Raw genomic sequence first — 18,423 nt, 5'->3', positions numbered from 1 at the left:
TCACATGCCCTTATGAAAAAGAAGTTTAGTGTGCTATTGGTATACTTCTTTTAAACTAAAAATAAGAAAGTGCACTATCAGTTTACTTTTTATGTACTTCTCAGAAATATACTTTATGTACTTCTCAGAAATATACTTAAAATTGCACTTAAGTATACTTGACTTGTACTGACAGATAAGTGTAAGTATATTCGGCCTATACATGTACTCAATCTTTAGTAAAGGAAATAACCAGTTTAATGACTGTAAAGGAAATAACCAGTGACAGACACAAGGTCGAATCAAACAGCACGTGGTTTCTGGGTTCAGTTTCTGAAAGTGCTAATGAGGATGAGTGGCATGTGAAGAAACCAATGAATGGCACTTCTGTAAAGTTCAAGATTGATACTGGTGCAAAATCACAGTCATGTCTGAGCAAACATTCTTGAACCTACCTAGTCACCCTCAACTTATCAGAACACTTGCAGACATCAGGAGTCCGGGTGGCAAACTGGACTGCATCGGCAAATTCTTAGCCTGTATGGAAAGAAAAGGACATCAGTTTCTGGACATGTTGCAAGGCCCATATACTAATAATCTCCTTAGCCGCAAAACTGCTTGTGAAATAAAACTGGTGAGCAGAGTTAACACAATTAGTTCAGAAGATGATGTTTTTGGAGACCTTTTAAATTGTGAACCAATCAAAATTGAGTTCAGACAGGATGCCAAACCATACAGTCTCTCTATGCCCTGTCAAGTTCCCTTTCCTTTACTGCCAAAAGTGGTAGGGGCTGCTTCAAATTGATTCTCAATCAATGAACAGCGCACATTTATGCCAAGCGATTGCTAATGAACTCAAGTTGATGAATTATGACAATGTCAGCTTTATGGCCTTTATATAATATATATTTTTATATATATTATATACTTTATATAATAATTATATTTTAATTTTAGACGATTGTATATGAATATGAATGATCAGCCCGCAATTGTGTAGACATTTCAAAATAAGAGTCCCGGTATATTTGGGGCTTGTTTATAATTAAAAGTCACAAGCCAAGTTTTTTTTTCTTCTTCTGGGCATAATTGGTATTTTGGTTACACAATAAATTGTATTTAATTTGATTTCCATTTAATTCATAGTAAATTATTGTAGTCTCCCCCACAGAAAGAAAAGACTAAGAACATTATTTGATACATATTCATTATATAAATTTTACTAGTAAAATTAGTGTCCCATTCACTGAGAGAGACACTATATGACATAGCAAGGAGAGCATATGAAAAGGATAACCATTTAAATGCTGTAATTTTGCATAATTTACAATGCTTAGTAATACATAATATTAGTATGTAATTAAATGTAACAGTATGCTATGTAATTAAAATTAATTTCAATAAATAAAAATACTGTTAAAAATCACAAATTATTTGTTTGTCACATGCAGTAGATCATTTCTGTGCCGTGGGTAATAGGAGGATTTTTCACCCGGCTACCACCGCAAGTATATTTCAAACCTGTGGGAAGCACTGATATATATATATATATATATATATATATATATATATATAGGGAAATAAAATTTCTCATATCATGGTCATATTGCCCACTCGTCCCGTATTTCACCATGAGAAATCTGGTTAACCTAGGTTGTTTACATTGGTTCACAGTGTTATGTTGTAAACATTTGTTTTGTAATATTTGCTTAGCACTTTTTGAAAGGCAGGTTAAAAAAGACCTGATGTTAATTTTTTATTATGACTTTGGTAATTATGCCCTTTGAAGGTTATTGGACACTGTGAAATATGTGCTTTAAAGGATTAGTTCACTTCTGAATTAAAATTTCCAGATAATTTACTCACCCACATGTCATCCAAGATGTTCATGTCTTTCTTTCTTCAGCCGAAAAGAAATTAAGGTTTTGATGAAAACATTCCAGGATTATTCTCCTTATAGTGAACTTCAATGGACTCCACTGTTGAAGGCCAAAATTCAACTTACAGAACGAATGCGGCGCCAGTTCCGTTTTTTCTGTAAGTAGAATAGGAAAGGCGTAGGACATACAGCGTAAGCTTTTTGAAGAATACGGAAGACGGAAGCACTCGCAAGACAATCATTTGTGTTTATAAAGCATATACATTTGAATTTTTTTGAAAATGACCGATCGTTTCGCTAGATAAGACCCTTATTCCTCGTCTGGTATCGTTTAAAGCCCTTTGAAGCTGCACTAAAATTGTAATTTTGACCTTCAAAAGTGGAGTCCATTGAAGTCCACTATAAGGAGAATAATCCTGGAATGTTTTCATCAAAAACCTTCATTTCTTTTCAACTGAAGAAAGAAAGACATGCACATCTTGCATGACATGGGGGTGAGTAAATTATCAGGAAATTTTCATTCAGAAGTGAACTAATCCTTTAAGTTTGTGATAAGCACATACAAAACATTACTTTTTTCATTGGAGTAATAATAAAGAAGCTGTCCTACATTCATTAGTCTCACTGTGTTGTGCTTGGAAAACTGCCACATCACCCCCAAAAAAAAAAAAAAAAATAGAAATTAATAAATGTAATAAAGGTAACGGTATCGGCGAGTACCATAAAAAAAATATTGGTACTCGTACTCGGTCCTTAAAAAATGGTATCGGTGCATCCCTAGACAGAATAGTTATTCCAGGTTCACAGAGACAAGAGGTGTTACTGTACGTCAACTTCACACAGGCCATCACGGTCTCACTGAATGCAGGGAAAGAGCCAACATGTCGGTATGGTGTCCTGGTATTGGCAAAGACATCACAAAAATAGTGGCGAAGTGAGTTTTGCCAAGTCAACAAGCCCACACAAAAGAGAGCCCCTGATGGTTACATCTCTTCCCAATGGTCCATGGCAAAAGATTGAGGCGGACATCTGTGAACTAGATGGCAAGAAATACCTAATAGTCGTGGACTATTATTCTCGCAATACCAAGATTGCACAACTACAAGGCATCACAAGCCAGCAGGTAATTACACATCTGACTAAACAAACATGTTTGTTCGATGGGGGATCCCATATGAACTTGTGACAGACAATGCTACTCAGTTCACAGCCACTGAGTTTGCAGAGTTTAAAACGACATACAATTTCACTCACACTACTTCCAGTCCTCACTATCCGCAGGCTAACGGTGCCGCCGAAAGGAGTGTTGCTATTGCAAAGCGAATGCTCAGACAGCCAGATTAACAGCTAGCTCTTATGAGCTATCGTTCTACACCTATCGGTGCCACTGGACTAAGCCCAGCTAAACTCATGATCGGACGCCAGATCAGAACAACAGTTCAGATGCTGCCAAAGAACCTGCTACCAAGTCCAATTGACTATGAACAAGTCAGGAGGAAGGACAAACAAACCAAACAGGCATACCAGTACTTCTACAACCGACGCTACTCAGCATGCAGTGTACTTGACTTACATCCAGGACAAAGAGTGAAAGTCAAGTTGGATAGAGAAAAAAGATGGAAAACGTCAGCGACAGTCGTCGGAAAAGCTCATGAACCCAGTTCATACGCTGTACAGACAAAGGAAGGTACAATCTCTCATCGGAACCGGAGACACTGGATCCAGAGTGTTCCGGAGACACCAGAAACACGCGCCAGACAGATTGTACATGGAAACAGTGAATTAACTGATGGACCCTCTCTTGAAACTGATATGAAAATGATTTGAGTCAACTTAAGTCCAGATACAAGTCAATGCAAAGACTTCTTAATCTGTTCAAACTGGACACTCTCAAAGTGCACCGGATTGATGCATTTAACTTTAAAATGTACAAAATACTCACCCCAGAGTCTAACAAAATACTATACTGCACTTTCTTTTCTTCAAACTGTGAGCTTTTGCACTGGCCTACTTTTGCACATCCTGCACTAATGTATGTCTCTATATTTTTATTTTTTGTAAATTGTTTATATTTTTATATTTATGCTCTTAGTTTTTATAGCTTTATAGTTTCTTTATATTTATGCTTTTCATTTCATGCTTTTCTCTTTCACTTTCTTACTTTCTTACCATCTTACAAATTTTATTAATATTATTTTATTGTTCGTATTTTACTGTTATTGCTAAACACCAGTACACCAAGACAAATTCCTTGTACATGTAAACCCACAGTACTTGGCAATAAAGTTGATTCTGATATCCTGCGGGAAACACTACAGGTAATGTGCATCATTAAAAACCAGGTCAGAACTTAAGTAAACTAAAGTAGGATGAATGGGAAACCGTAACAAATATAATTGTTAATGTTTCCATTTGCTCCAAAAACAAAAGAATAAAAATAATCACTTTTGCATGTCCATGAATTTACAAAAAAAAAAGAAAAGAAAAAAAAAGACAGATTATTGCAGTACGAAAATAAAAAGATTTTGCAAATGTACAGTCAATCCCTCAGCAGCTGTATTTCAAACCACCTCACACCTATATGTTAACTAGCTTTCTATAATTTAGTGTCATTGTAGTAAAACAAAAACAAAAAAAACAAAAAAAATATTGTGATAAAATACTTTACCGGTTTCACAGAAAAAAGCTTAAACCTAGCCCCAGACTACAATGCACTTTTTCCTCATAAAACTGCATCTTATAATGAAACAACATTTAGGAATATTCCCGTTCTGCACTTTTCAAGAAAAAACCATATATAATTTTAGGTCAATGGGCCTCACCTCACAAACCTATGTCTAGGCTTTGAATGGTAACATTAGAGGTTTCTATGTCATGTTGCTCAGTCAGGCAGAACAACAGGCTTACGTATTCTTCGTGGGTTTAGCAAGGTATAAAGAAAAAAAAAATATATATATATATATATATTTGAACTTGTGCAGTCCTGAGACAAATCGAAACAATCACTATACCGGCAAAGTAAATTAAATCTAAAGTCTGTTTTACAGATTTATTTTAATTTTAGACTGTGGCCTTCATACAGTATTGTTGCTTAATACAATTTTTCATTTAAGATTATTTCGTATGAGGACAGGAACTTCAAAGTCACTCATTATTTTGTATTTATCACGCAATACATCAGAATCACAATTCAAACATTCATGAACAAGAGGTTAATTAGCAGACTGTTGTCTTTCACGAGGTGACAAAAAAATAATTTTGCCTGCTGCCAAATGATACAAATGCCTATTGTTGTTCATCAGCTGACCACTCTTTCAATAAAGCAAAAAGCTGACATCTGAAGTTAATTGATGTCACTGACAATGTCTCTTTTCCTAAAGTATATAAAAGGATACCAGTAGCCCTCTCTCAGTACTGAACTGGGACAACAGTGATTCAACACAATGGGGAAGGTGAGGCTTTTGTATATCTTTGTCTCACTGAATTTTTGCAATGTTAATAAACAATGTCATCTGCACAAATGCTGGAAGGGGGTGTTTTAGCTGTGAGAGTTTAATGTGTGTCTGTGTGAATGCAACAACAAAATAAAACAACAAAAATCTATTACAGATCATCTTCTATGAAGACAAGAACTTCCAGGGAAGTTCCTACGAGTGCAGCAGTGACTGCGCTGACCTTCACTCTCATTTCAGTCGCTGTAACTCTATTCGGGTTGAAAGTGGAAACTGGATGGTATATGAGCGGCCACACTTTATGGGTTACCAGTACTTTCTGCGCCAGGGCGAGTATGCTGACTACCAACGATGGATGGGTTTTAATGATTGTGTCAGATCCTGTCGAATGATACCCCAAGTGAGCACTCCACTTTTACTTACAGTTCTAAATCTTACAGTATGCTTGGCCTATACATTTTAGCATTACAGTTAATGGTGATGTTTAAATAAATGTGTTTTTGCCCCATAGCACCAGGGATCCTACAAAATGATGATCTATGAACGTTCAAACTTTGGTGGTCAGATGATGGAGTTCACTGACGACTGTCCATCCCTTTATGACCACTTCCATTACAACGATATCCATTCTTGTAATGTTCAAGATGGATACTGGATCTTTTATGAGCACCCTAATTACAGAGGCAGACAATATCTCCTGAGACCTGGCGAATACAGAAGGTACAATGACTGGGGTGCCATGAGCTCAAGAGTTGGTTCTTTTAGACGTATTACCTTCTAAAACTAAAAGGCAAGAAGATCTGGAATGAAAGAAACTATACGATAAACCTTCTCTTTTCTGACATTAATATTGGAATATAAAATAAAATAAACATGTTTATAACATGTGACGAAGTGACACAAATGTATAAGTATTTAGGTTATATGATCTTCCTGCTGTAATTCCAGATGCCAATCAGTTTTAAGAAAAACAGGGGCAGTTGGTTTAAAATCTACCTACTTTAAGAATATTTTGACATCAATTGTGTTTTAAAGGGTTGGTAGACTGATATAGTTTCTGCCCTATATACTGAATACAAAGCTGTAACTATTTATTGTATTTTACCATTCTTCTTATGTTTTGTCAGAATGTACTTTCACCCTGCATATAGTTGATTTCTAGAAACTGCAAATCATTTTTGTTTACACATCAAAGTAAATGTTGGTAAAACAACCTGTTCTCATTTCTAATTTATTCTCAAATAAAGCAGAGTTTACGAAAAGAAACGCTGTATTATTTACAGCACTCTCCACAGCAACACATCCAAAGCAGCAACTCCATGACAAAATGAAAAACTGACAAGATTCAGATGAACATGCAAACGTTGGATAAATGGAAACATAATAACTGAGTAGAAAGCTGTGGGATTATAGGAGCCAAGGGGGCTTTTACTGTCACTGACAGTAAAAATCAGTGCAGTCATGTATTATTTGTATATGTAACTTTATAGAACAGAACACCACAAGTCTTCACCTGGTACTAACCTCTTGCCTGTTCCTCACCAAAAGCCTCCACTCGTCGAACACGCTCTCATAAGAAAACTCTAAAACACTAGTCTCTAGTGACTTCTATACTCATCAACCAACATTCTAACTTCACTCAGGTCTGTACCAAAAGTCTCTACTGATACAAGTCTCTACAACAGTCTCTACTGCCGACATGTCATAAGACATTTATAGGCAACTTTAACCATAAATTAACCATGTCCATCAGTCTCATCCACTAAGTTTATGTGCAGATGAGGTCACTACTGTGACCATATTGTAGAAAAGCACACAACAATTTAAACAGTGTGAACTCTTTAATGCTGAAATAGATAAACACTGAATAGACAGGTCTTTAGAAGACAGAAAAACTATCCATCACTAAAATTTAAAAAAAGAAAATAACTGACTAGGACAATTAATAAAAAGATAAACAAATCTTTCTTCCTGTACATTAAAAAAATCTCTTAATCCATTCTGTATGTATCTGTAAACAATTATTCATAAAATCTATTTGCACTGTTTCTAAATTTGATGTCATTCCATCAGAAATTATTTATAAACACACAGATTAAAACATCTTCCTTTTCACCTCTACTTTTGACTGTTTTTGCTGGATCTTTTTTATTATTTGCTTCATAATTTCAAGAGTGTCCTTCACATTGACACAGCCCATCAGTCCAAATGTAAGTACCTGTTTTAAAACATGGTCTGTCAATATAAAAAGCTTTTAACACTAGCATATTCTATAACTCCTATTTGAGAATGCCATTAAGAAAAGTATTATTGCATAAAATATTTGGTGGATTATCACATCAAAAGCACATCTCCCCATTTGAAATGAAATATAGCGCTGAAAAGATGTAGGTGTAATAATGCATAGCGGAAATTTTTTTATATATATATATTTTTTTTTAAAGTGACATTTCCACTGTGGATAAAAAAATGGATCATGATATTACAAGCAGGGTTTTTCCGAGTCTTTAACCAGCAAAATGTTTGAACAGCAGAGGGAGTAGTAAACATAGGTTTAATTCATCACAGGTACAGAGTCGATTTCTGATTTGAAACTTTTTTTTCTTGCACTTTAATGAACAATACTTTGTTACATTTTACAAAAAAAAGAAAAGATTTGTTTCAGAAGCAATAAAAAGAAGCTATTTTTTGTTTACAGTGTCATGAGAGTACTGAATCATGAACACAATATTGTCTATTGAACTGAATCATGGCACATGTATGGTTACACCTATTAAAACACAATCACATTAAGACTTTCAAGTGGCATATGCAAAAATGTATAACAGATCGTCTTACCCAGCAACAAGAAAGCCCCTTTTCTGTAATTAGTTGCCTTTTATTGCATGATGATCAGTGTCATCATATTCAAGCAGGAATCAGTTTAATATCTGGAGAAAAAAAAAATGTTATTCAAAATAAATTCTGATTTATTTTTCAAATGTGCATGCTCATTATTTCTGTAAAATAACTAATGGCACGATGACGATGTCATCCTCTATCAAAAAGAAACTGAGTGTCTATTTACACTAAGTGCAAACAGCGTCCCTTGTTGGCAAATGCTATTTACACTAGCTCCGCCCACCTATGTCTGGTTGGGCCACTCAAGTTTTAAAAAAGATGCACACAATTCAACATCTTAAGCGGTGCAGCAGTAGCAAGAAAGGCTTGCTAACCAGGCTTAACGCAATCGACGCGGGTTCAAATCCGCCTTTTGCCAAGCATGCATTTATTTTCAATAAAAATGAAAATAATGTTCTAAAAGTGGAAATAAACTGCGAGTGTTTAATAATATCAAAAGTGTTTATTGTGTAGGGTTAGGGGAAGCAATGAGTAAACATAACATCATCCAGCAAAACTCTGTAGTCCATTGCATGTGAGAAATGCAGTATACGCAAATTTGGATTAACGAAACTGGTTTTCACATACAACAAAACCTACCTTTGCCACATTTTGCATTGATGTCATCAACAGCCTTTTATCAGTACTGGAACACAGGCCACTAGGGCTGTGTATCGGCAACAAAGTCACAATACGATACATATCCAGATACAAAGGCCAAATCTGGCCCACATCTGCCACACGTGGTATGATGATCTGGGCCACATGTGGCGTGGAATGATGCCACTTGGGCGGACCGCTCCTGTTTACCAGATCTGAGCCACAAGCCGGCCATAGCAATGCCACATGTCAGCCAAGAGCAAAGAAATAAACAAGAACTGGACCTTATCTGAGCCACAAAATCTTTATATATTACTAGAATCATCTTAGCATTAACAAGACTGTTAACAAACAGAATCACTGAAGAAAAGAAGAGAACAGAAAATAGAGACAAACAGAAACACAAGGGCTACAACTGACTTCAGCCACAGCCTTAGATGAAATCAACTGAAGATAAAAGACAATAAATCTCTCCAGATCTCAGCAGAGGAACAAACAACTCCACAAACAGCATTACAGCTTCACATATTACTAACCAGATTTACTTTATTTCTGTCATTCATCTACAGAAGTTCTTATTGAGAATTAACAGAAGTTTAACGCTCATGTTTGTTTCATTTGAAGTCACCATAATGGTGATTGGTGTTTCTATTAGTTGGCTCTAATAATACATTTGTCATCTTTGGCTGCTGTGACACTGTGTTTGTCAAACACATTTGCAATAGCAAAAAAAGCCAAGATGAGATCAGATGATGATTTTTAGCTATTGAAGGTTTTATAATCATCGTGAAATAGCCTGAATCACTGATGTCATTTGAATATAATAATTGTGTTTTGCCATTAATACATCTAAATTACAATCCCTGTTTTATGAGATCTCACTGTATTGCTGAAATCAGTTAGAAAATTGAAGATAAAAAAAATGAGCAGAAAACTACAATGACAAACAGATATGAGCAATCAGCGTATGAATCTCAACAATAGTGAAAACAAAATAATTAGACAATCAGATCAACTCTGGACATCACAAAAAGCTACTAAAAGACAGAACAAAAACCACAGCAAAAAATAAAAACAAATAGTTAGAATTAAAGAAAATAATAGGACAATTCAGCTGCATAATTTATTCATGCTGTGATGTATGCTGGGAGTTTTGTACTATTGTTCCCAGCATGCATTGTGGCATGACTCTTCTGATTGTCACCATTGTTGAGATTCATATGCTGATTCTTGATGTCTTTGTGTGTCATCATTAGAATCCTGATTGTGTCATCATCTTTTTTCTTTTTTATATATATGTATATAAAATCTTTAACTGTTTTCTGCTATAAAGCATGATTTCATGTTGCAGTAACAGTGTTTATAACATCAAAAGACAGCCCGATAAAGAGTTGTAAATATCAAACATGTTTGATATTTACGATTCAAGATCAGGGACGCTAAGGTGGCTACTTGTATGGCATATGCAATACTGCGTTTTAAGTCATTTGCGTGGATCCATGTGAATGGGAATTTTTGATAACATTTTGATAACATTGTCATCTGTACAAAGAAAAAACTTTTCTGTTTTTAGTACATTGTTGTCGTGTAAACATACCTTTAGTGTTAGTTTTTCTCTTGCGGCTGAAATTGTGTTAGCTGTGGCAAAATTAGCAAGGGAAAATGTGGTCAGGTGATGTTGACAACTTGATGATGAAGCGGTTGTCATCATCTAGTGGTCTAATCCTAGTGTTTTTGTTTGTTTGTTTGTTTTTTTGATCATGTAGATGTAATGCAGTTACTTTCAACTTAATAATAGTCTGTTATAGAATGCATTGTGGCATGAAGCATGTCACCATTGTTGAGATTTATATTTCTACATAAGGGGGTCTATGGTTGGAAAGATGCTTGAGAAGCCCTGCAGTGGTCAACCGGAAGCTTTCACCTGCATACTCACAGAAGCTATGCAGGGTTGAGCCTGGTCTATATCTGGATGCGAGAAGAGGTGCAAAAATGATTCACTGTTTCAAAGCATTTGAAACACCACACACTGGTGACCCCTGCTGGTCAGAACAAAAACTTTCACCAAATGTGCATGAAAACACTTTTTACAAAAAATAATAAAATGAAATAAAAATAGATTAATAATAATAATAAAACACTAATCCATGCATCACCAGAAGTGTATATGTGTATTTGATTTTCAAAGTATTTGCTATCTGAACAAAATTTCATGGAGATATATATTCACATTTCATTTTCACAACACACTTTACAAAAAAACATGGTCAGAGATTAACATTTGCTCTGTATAAACCCTCTGGGTTCTACTCACACCCCCTCTGAGTGGGACTTGAACCCAGGCTGCCGGCATAGGAAGCGGGCACACTAACAAGGAGGCTAAACCCCTGGGTATACTTCGTTTTTTTTTTTACGGTTGTATGCACAGCCTTGGAAAGTATACTTCATTTGACTCGTACGCATACACAGGCGTTCGATGCATGTGCAGTTTTGAGCAATTTCTCGCAACGAGTTACAACCCATGTAAACATCTTTTTATTCTTTCATGCTAAAGTTGTATAAATAAGAGTACTTTCTAACCTCTTCGCACAGTCTTAGGCCTCCATCGTCGCTGTAGCTTGCGTGCATGCTTTCCAGTCTGTTCTGTTTATGCAGTTTTTCTTTGACTACCTTGTGAATCGATGCCCCAGGGCACAGTTGCCACCTTGTGGATAAACTAATTACTGCAAAAAAATTAAATGCGCATGTGCGACCTGTGAGTACAAGTAGGCGCGGTTACAAAAAAATTGACGGTGCTCGTACTCCTCTGATTACAAAATTCACGTCACGCACACTGTACGCTTACCCTCACATACGCGTAAAAAGTGAACTATACTTTGGGCTTAAAGACCACAGTCTCTAACATCCTTTGCTAGTGTGCCTCTTGAGGTCAGGGAGAAAGGTTTACCTGTATAGTTCGCTACTATGTGGTCTTCATTACTATGGCGGGCCGGAAGGTCCAAAAATATGGCTACCGACTTGTCGCGGGAATTCACTATACAATTGCCAGTAGCCACTGAGTTTACCACTGATAGGCCGGCGGTGCATCTGTATACACACTCTCCTCACGCAGCGAACGACTCACTTTCCTCACGCAGCTGACCACTGACTCTCCTCAGCTGGCGACTCACTTTCCTCACGCAGCAATTGACTCTCTCACGTTTCTTTTCAAATACTGTGATGGTGCAATAACTAACAACATCTAGTAAAGTTTTTTGTGTTGTAAATGTAATTTATTCTGAAGCAATATTCCCATCAGTGTTCTGTAAACTGTTACTGTTAAGATGTAAACTGTTAATCATCAGATTTGTATATGCTCCCTTAAAGGGATAGGTCAATCAAAAATAAAAATTCTGTCATCATTGACTTACCTTCTAGTTGTTCCGAACCTGTATGAGTTTCTTTCCTCTGTTAAGCTAAAAATATATTTTGAATGTCAGTAAACAGACAGCTGACTGAAGCGAGTGACTTTCATAGTAGGAAAAAAAAAAATACTATGGAAGTCACTGGCTACCATCAACTGTCTGGTTACTGACATTCTTCAAAATATCATCCTTTTTAGTTCAACAGAAGAAAGAAACTCATATAGGTTTGGAACAACTAGAGTGTAAGTCAATGATGACAGAATTATCATTTAGGTTTAACTATCCCTTGAAATTGATTGTCATGGCATTTTTTTTTTTTTTTTACCTTTATAAAAAGGTCATTTTCCCCTAACCTCAATTTCATGTTAATTAGAATAACTCACTGTAGGGCTTTTACCATTATTTTTTCCAAGGCAGAGGAAACAGAATCTGCATCAGAAGTGGTATTTGCCACTTTGGTATTTGCATGTATAAAATTGAATAAATCACTTTTGTGTTTTGTTTTTGGGTTTGATGGATCTGAATTTGCTTGATTCATGCAACCCAGTATAGAACTGTGTAATGTGTATTATGTACTATGAAAAAAGGCTCATTCTGAAATGCTTAAGAAAAAAACAAGAACAACAAAAAACATTTTATTTCATTTTTATGAGCATTTGAAAAAAAAAAAAAATATATATATATATATATATATATATATATATATATACATATAAAACACAAAAATGATAAACTTTACTAGATGTAGTTAGTTATTGCACCATCACAGTATTTGAAAAGAAACGTGAGGAGAGTCAATCGCCGACTGAGGAGAGTCAGTGGTCCGCTGCGGAAAGTGAGTCGCCGGCTGCGTGACGAAAGTGAGTCGTCCGCTGCATGAGGAAAGTGAGTCGTTCGCTGTTTGAGGAAAGTGAGTCGCCAGCTGAGGAAAGTGAGTCGTTCGCTGCGGAAAGTGAGTCGCCGGCTGCGTGAGGAGAGTGAGTCGCCGGCTGCGTGAGGAGAGTGTGTATACAGATGCACCGCCGGCCTATCAGTGGTAAACTCAGTGGCTACTGGCAACTGTATAGTGAATTCCCGCGACAAGTCGGTAGCCATATTTTTGGACCTTCCGGCCCACCATACATTACACTCACCCCCTTAAACCTCACTTCCATCCGGGTCATGACACTAACATAACCCCACCCAGTCCTAACTGCCCCGCCCTGAGCGGACTCAAACGTGAATCACCAGCATGGGAGGCGGGCACGCAAGAAAACTGACAACATCTCGTAATCGAACATAACCGACCAACATTAAGATCTCGTAACTGAACAAAACTGACCATCATTGAGATTTTGGGGGGAAAAAATCCATCATTGAGATCTCATCACAGAATAAAACTGACTGTCAATGAAATTTCAAAAGTGACCATCATTGATATCTCGTAGAGGAATAAAACCGACCATCATTTACATCTTGTAATGGAACAAAACCAACTGTCATTAATATCTTGTAAAAAAGAACAACATACTTTATTGAAATCTCATAACTGAACAAAACTGACTGACATTGAAAACCGACTGTCATTGAAATCTTGTAATGGAACAAAAAACTGTCATTGAGATCTCGTAACGAACAAAACTGACTGTCTTTGAAATCTTGTGTGGATTCACGTCTCCGCCAGCAAGAGCGTCTAAGTGATAGGAAGTCATTCATTTTCAATGTGAACCGGCGGCAAGCTCAGGCGAACAGCGGCATGGTGCATCTTGGGCGGTGTGGGCATTGAGGAGAGTTAAAGTCAGGTCAACTTTATGGTATGACCCATGATGCGGTTCGGCGGCAACCAATCAGAATGTAGAGGTCCTCCGTTTGAGAGGATTCCAGAGAGCGCAGTCACGTAAACTTTGGTTCTGACCAAACTTTAGTTCCCAAGCAAAATGGAGTATAGGTTGATAAATCCTGCTTTTACATTAATACATGAGTAATAATAATCTAATGATATAATATAGCCTATATATATATATATATATATATATATATATATATAATATCTTTTACTTAAGTAACATTTTCAATGCAGGACTTTTAAGCCCAAAGTATAGTTCACATTTATGCATACACGAGGGTCAGTGTACAGTGTGCATGACCCTGTCATACCTGACGCTTGCCACTATCCTTCACCAGTTGTGGGGGCATATTAGACTAAAGACATGACAGGACAACGAACTTTGTTAATAAAACATCATATATGGATATAAATTGTCTTTACCTACAGTGAGTGGTTCACAAGCTGCACACACAATATAGAGCTGCTACATTGCTTGTACAAGTTTCATGATTTCAATTAATTAGACATGTTTTTTAATTACTAACATTTAATTTAACCAGTAAATCAGAGTGCAGAAAAAAAATAAATGGAAAAAAATGAATCCAGAAAAATTAAAAGGGAAAAAAATGAATTTGGAAAAAGTAAAACGGGCCGGGTTTTTCATTTTAAAAAATTAATTTATGCATGTCAGGTTTAGTTAAGAAATGATTCTGGCCGATTCGGGTCAGTACAGATCTTAGAACCCAAGAAGACCTCTACAACTCTGGAGATGAAGTTTCTGTGTTCATGTCCTCATATAGTGAGATGGCAGATGCTGAAAACACCATGAGCATCATGTGTGCTTGAGTATGTGTAGTACCAAAATTGTGGCACTCATTCACAAAGAGGCACATAGAACATGCAAACTTTGTTTAAAAGTGTTTTTACGCTTTCACAGACACTATTCATATTGCGATTTAAATAATTATACAGCCCTATTTTTGATTTAAAAATTTGCCAAATTCCATGACATTATGAATCCAACAGACTGCTTCTTATTGAGACTCTTTAAATAACTATTTAAAACACTATTTAAAACTCCTGTCAAGCCAACTGTGATGAAAATAGTCATGTTTTACAGTAATCTGCAGGCAGCACAAAAAGACGACCTTCAAGGTCTCACTGATTTGATCAGCGAATCTTCAGCAAGAAACAATATATAATCAGATAACCTAAAAGCCTGTAATTTTCATCTTAAGAAAAAAAATATATGTTTTTTTGTTTGTTTGTTTGTTTTGTTTTTTGAGAACTTTGCAAGAACTGTACTTTAGGAACTTGAACTAAAATGACCAGATTTCTGAAATGAAATACAGGACATTTCTAGTCTGTCAGTCAAACAATATGTATCATTGAAATCTCAAATGTTTTTTTATTCAAAATTTAAAAGAATGTACAGTTTTAGCTCACAATCTGTTGCTTTACGCCAGACCACCTTCCGTATTCACCTTACGAAGAAAACGGAACTGGCATCGCATCAGTTAAGCTTTTTCCGTAAGTTAAATAGGGAAGGCGTAGGATGTAACGTAAGCGTTTTGAACTGCGAGAGTTTTACACTTTCTTCGTAAGTAGAATACAGAAGGTTGTCTGGCAGAAGCTAGATATTTTACTTCATAACTTGTTAAATATGGATGGTTTTTTTAGACAAACGCATCACTTATCTTCACAAAACAACAATTTAAACATGTAATCTAAAAAAATTACAGATTCCACCTTTGCTTCAGCTTCTATTAATTTTTATCAACTCTGGCTCCACTTATCTCTTAGGCATGCGCACTGCTGCACTTGAGTCGTCAGCGCGCCCTACAGGTCAAATGATTATTGCAAAACAAAATACCAACTAAGTAGTAACAGACATTTTTTCATTATTGTCCATATATTCTTCTGATTTGTTGTGGTTTATAGAGAAAACTATATTACCAAAAATAAAATGCAATCTAAAAAGTTTAGTGAGGGCATCATGAAATGAACGTAGCACCTAATTTACCTTAATATTTTAAATTAAACTAGGTTGATGTACTATGTAATTGTTTTCAAATCTTAATTGAAATTAAGCTTGTTTTAATTTAATTTTTAAAAATTAAAATGTTTAAAAATGCATGATATGACTCTTTTAAAATGTTAGTTAGCCATTCAGTAACTAATAAAACAATGGACACAAAAGCTAGTTCTGAAAATAACACTTTATTTGCTTTTACATTCTAGCGATTTAACACATTTCAGTGATACGCCTCATGCTCATGAATCTCATGTTGCTGTATCCCATATCCCTGAAGCTCCTGTACTCTCCAGGCCTAAAGTACATCATCCTGCCTCTGTAGTGGGGCTGCTCATACATGAGCCAGTGGCCGTCCATCACATGGCAGGACTGGCAGTCAGACATACGGAAACGGTCCATGATGCTGTCACAGTCATCTATCAGCTCGTACATCTGTCCTCCAAAGTTATCCCTCTCATAGATCCTCATCCTGAAGGTTCCCCTGTACTGTAAAACAAAGCAAGATTATTCATTTAGCAGTTTCTCAGCAATGCATGCATAGTGTATAGTTAAAATTGTGAAAGAAATAGTGCATTGCTAATACTGCACAACAAAGTGAGAAATTACGTACTGGAGGAATCATGCGGCAAGATCTGATAGTGTCAAACATCATGCCCATGCTCATCATGCGCTGCATGTCATGGTACTCGCCCCTCCTCAGGAAGAACTGGTTGCCCGTGAAGCTGTTGCGCTCATAGACCATGAAACAACCGCTCTCCACCCTGATGGAACCAACACGGCTCAGGTATGAGGAGATATCGGAACAGTCGTTCATGCACTCATAGTTGCGGCCCTGGAAGTTCCTGTCCTCGTAGAAGATGATCTGTTGATGGGATTAAAAGATTCACTGATTTTAGATCTGAATTGCATCATGTTTTAAGCAAATACAAATATGGCTGCAATATGAACCTAAAGCTTTCTATCAAATATGGTCTATCAAATTGCAGCATTTGTATTAAGCATACTTATTTCAAGCACTATTACCTTGCCCATGGTGGTAATGTGTTGCTTCAGATCACTGTACCAGCTGTACTTTGATGGCCTTTGGTTGTGGTTTTTATACAAAAACCAGGGGCCCACATTTTGTTGTTATTCAAATGCCAAAAGCTGATGATCAAGCAGTATGACTTCTGCTGAAGTGGTCCTGTAAACTGAAACAATAGTTTTTATCCATACATCTCTGACAGCTTTGCGTGCAATGTCTTTTACAGTACAGACAAAGCTTTAGCCACATCCAGAGCGAATGTTCTTTCAATATCACAAGCGACATAATGAGCGTATTCACATGACAGAGACAAAATGTGGCCGATAGTTTTTCTCTTATTAGATCGACGCTTTTTACAGAAGGGACAAAATAGACGTCAACTAACCTCAGGAATTATAAATGTAATTTTATACTCAAACAAGGTAAGAAATTATGTCAGGACCATGGAAATAAGTGCTTATAAGTATAGCATTCATCACATACCAACACAAAATTCAGTGCATTTTAGTCTCTTCGCATTTACAGTCTCATGTAACTAAGCATGTGCCATTTTTCATTAAATGTGCTAAATATTTTCTTTTATATTTATCACCACATATTTAAATATTGCACTTGGAAACAGAGAAAATTCAGTTTCCTCAATTCTTACATGCACATTACAAACTGGGCTGCTCCTGCAGAGAAAAATTCAATTGACCTGGTAGATGAGATTCAAATGAACCAAGAAAAAGTAGTATTTCTTTTTATTAAAATAATATATTTAAAAAATACATTTAATCATGTTTGAAATTATATCATTCGTTATTTATATATACCTTTCATATTTGCGTTTCTTTCACTTCATAGTGCAAGCATTTAACATATCATTTGAAATATAATCAAAACTTGTCGTGCTCCATCTGTGCAGGTAAGTATGTGATGATTATCTGGCGTATGTTTGTTTTTGTTTTTTTCTCCCACACAGCCTTCAATAGAGACATAAAACAAATTTTTTGTATATTAATGTTTAGTTCAGGTCAGATTTTATGACTAGTTTATGGAAAATCCAGGTCAATGTTTTCCTGTAATTTTATGTGTTTCTATATGCTCTTTACTGATATAAATGCATATTTTGTTGTTATTATTGCTTTATCGTTTAATCGTAAGATTTCTAAATGTGTAAAAGTGTAAAAATGTAAAAATAAAAGTGAAAAGGTGAAATGATGTTATAATAGTCTGATTTAGTGCTGACAATTCAGTAAAACAAGAGTACTTTATTATTACAAATATCATTTTATTCTTATTTATTTTTTATACCCAGGCACAAGAAGTGAAAAATCAAAATGTTTATAAACAGTTATGCTTATAAACAGGAAATGAACAG

At 35.9% G+C, this 18,423-nt stretch overlaps 3 protein-coding genes across 5 annotated transcripts in view; 1 reads left to right on the top strand and 2 right to left on the bottom strand.

Annotated features, from left to right (window-relative positions):
* crygs4 (crystallin, gamma S4) overlaps positions 1-11,415 on the bottom strand; it is a 90,426-nt gene extending 79,011 nt beyond the window's left edge. Inside the window, exons 1-2 of one of the 2 annotated variants that reach the window (XM_051905007.1) lie at positions 11,371-11,415; positions 435-516 (exon numbers count right to left, since the gene is read on the bottom strand). The gene's annotated coding sequence lies outside the window, so the exon portion shown is untranslated. Of the gene's footprint in view, positions 1-434; positions 517-8,148; positions 8,243-11,370 lie in introns of those variants that run through there. The other variant, XM_051905006.1, reaches the window with a different exon arrangement.
* LOC127518409 (gamma-crystallin M2-like) lies at positions 5,302-6,091 on the top strand. Of its 2 annotated transcripts, none has more exons than XM_051905022.1 (3): positions 5,302-5,310; positions 5,468-5,710; positions 5,828-6,091. In XM_051905022.1, the coding sequence occupies exons 1-3, from the start codon at positions 5,302-5,304 to the stop codon at positions 6,089-6,091; spliced, it is 516 nt and encodes a 171-aa protein (XP_051760982.1). The 2 variants fall into 2 exon arrangements, with proteins under 2 accessions (XP_051760982.1, XP_051760981.1); XM_051905021.1 differs by having other exon boundaries at positions 5,822-6,091.
* A 4,831-nt stretch (positions 11,416-16,246) lies between the features above and the next one.
* Positions 16,247-17,068, bottom strand: LOC127518670 (gamma-crystallin M1). The gene is made up of 3 exons (XM_051905641.1): positions 17,060-17,068; positions 16,647-16,898; positions 16,247-16,522 (listed from the first exon to the last, which is right to left on the bottom strand). The coding sequence occupies exons 1-3, from the start codon at positions 17,066-17,068 to the stop codon at positions 16,247-16,249; spliced, it is 537 nt and encodes a 178-aa protein (XP_051761601.1).
* Between the last annotated feature and the right edge of the window lie 1,355 nt (positions 17,069-18,423).

The sequence above is a fragment of the Ctenopharyngodon idella genome, chromosome 9, assembly GCF_019924925.1.
Source record: "Ctenopharyngodon idella isolate HZGC_01 chromosome 9, HZGC01, whole genome shotgun sequence".
Lineage (NCBI taxonomy): Eukaryota > Metazoa > Chordata > Actinopteri > Cypriniformes > Xenocyprididae > Ctenopharyngodon > Ctenopharyngodon idella.
Note: the sequence above shows the minus strand (reverse complement) of the source record. Positions and strands in the feature narration are given on the sequence as shown.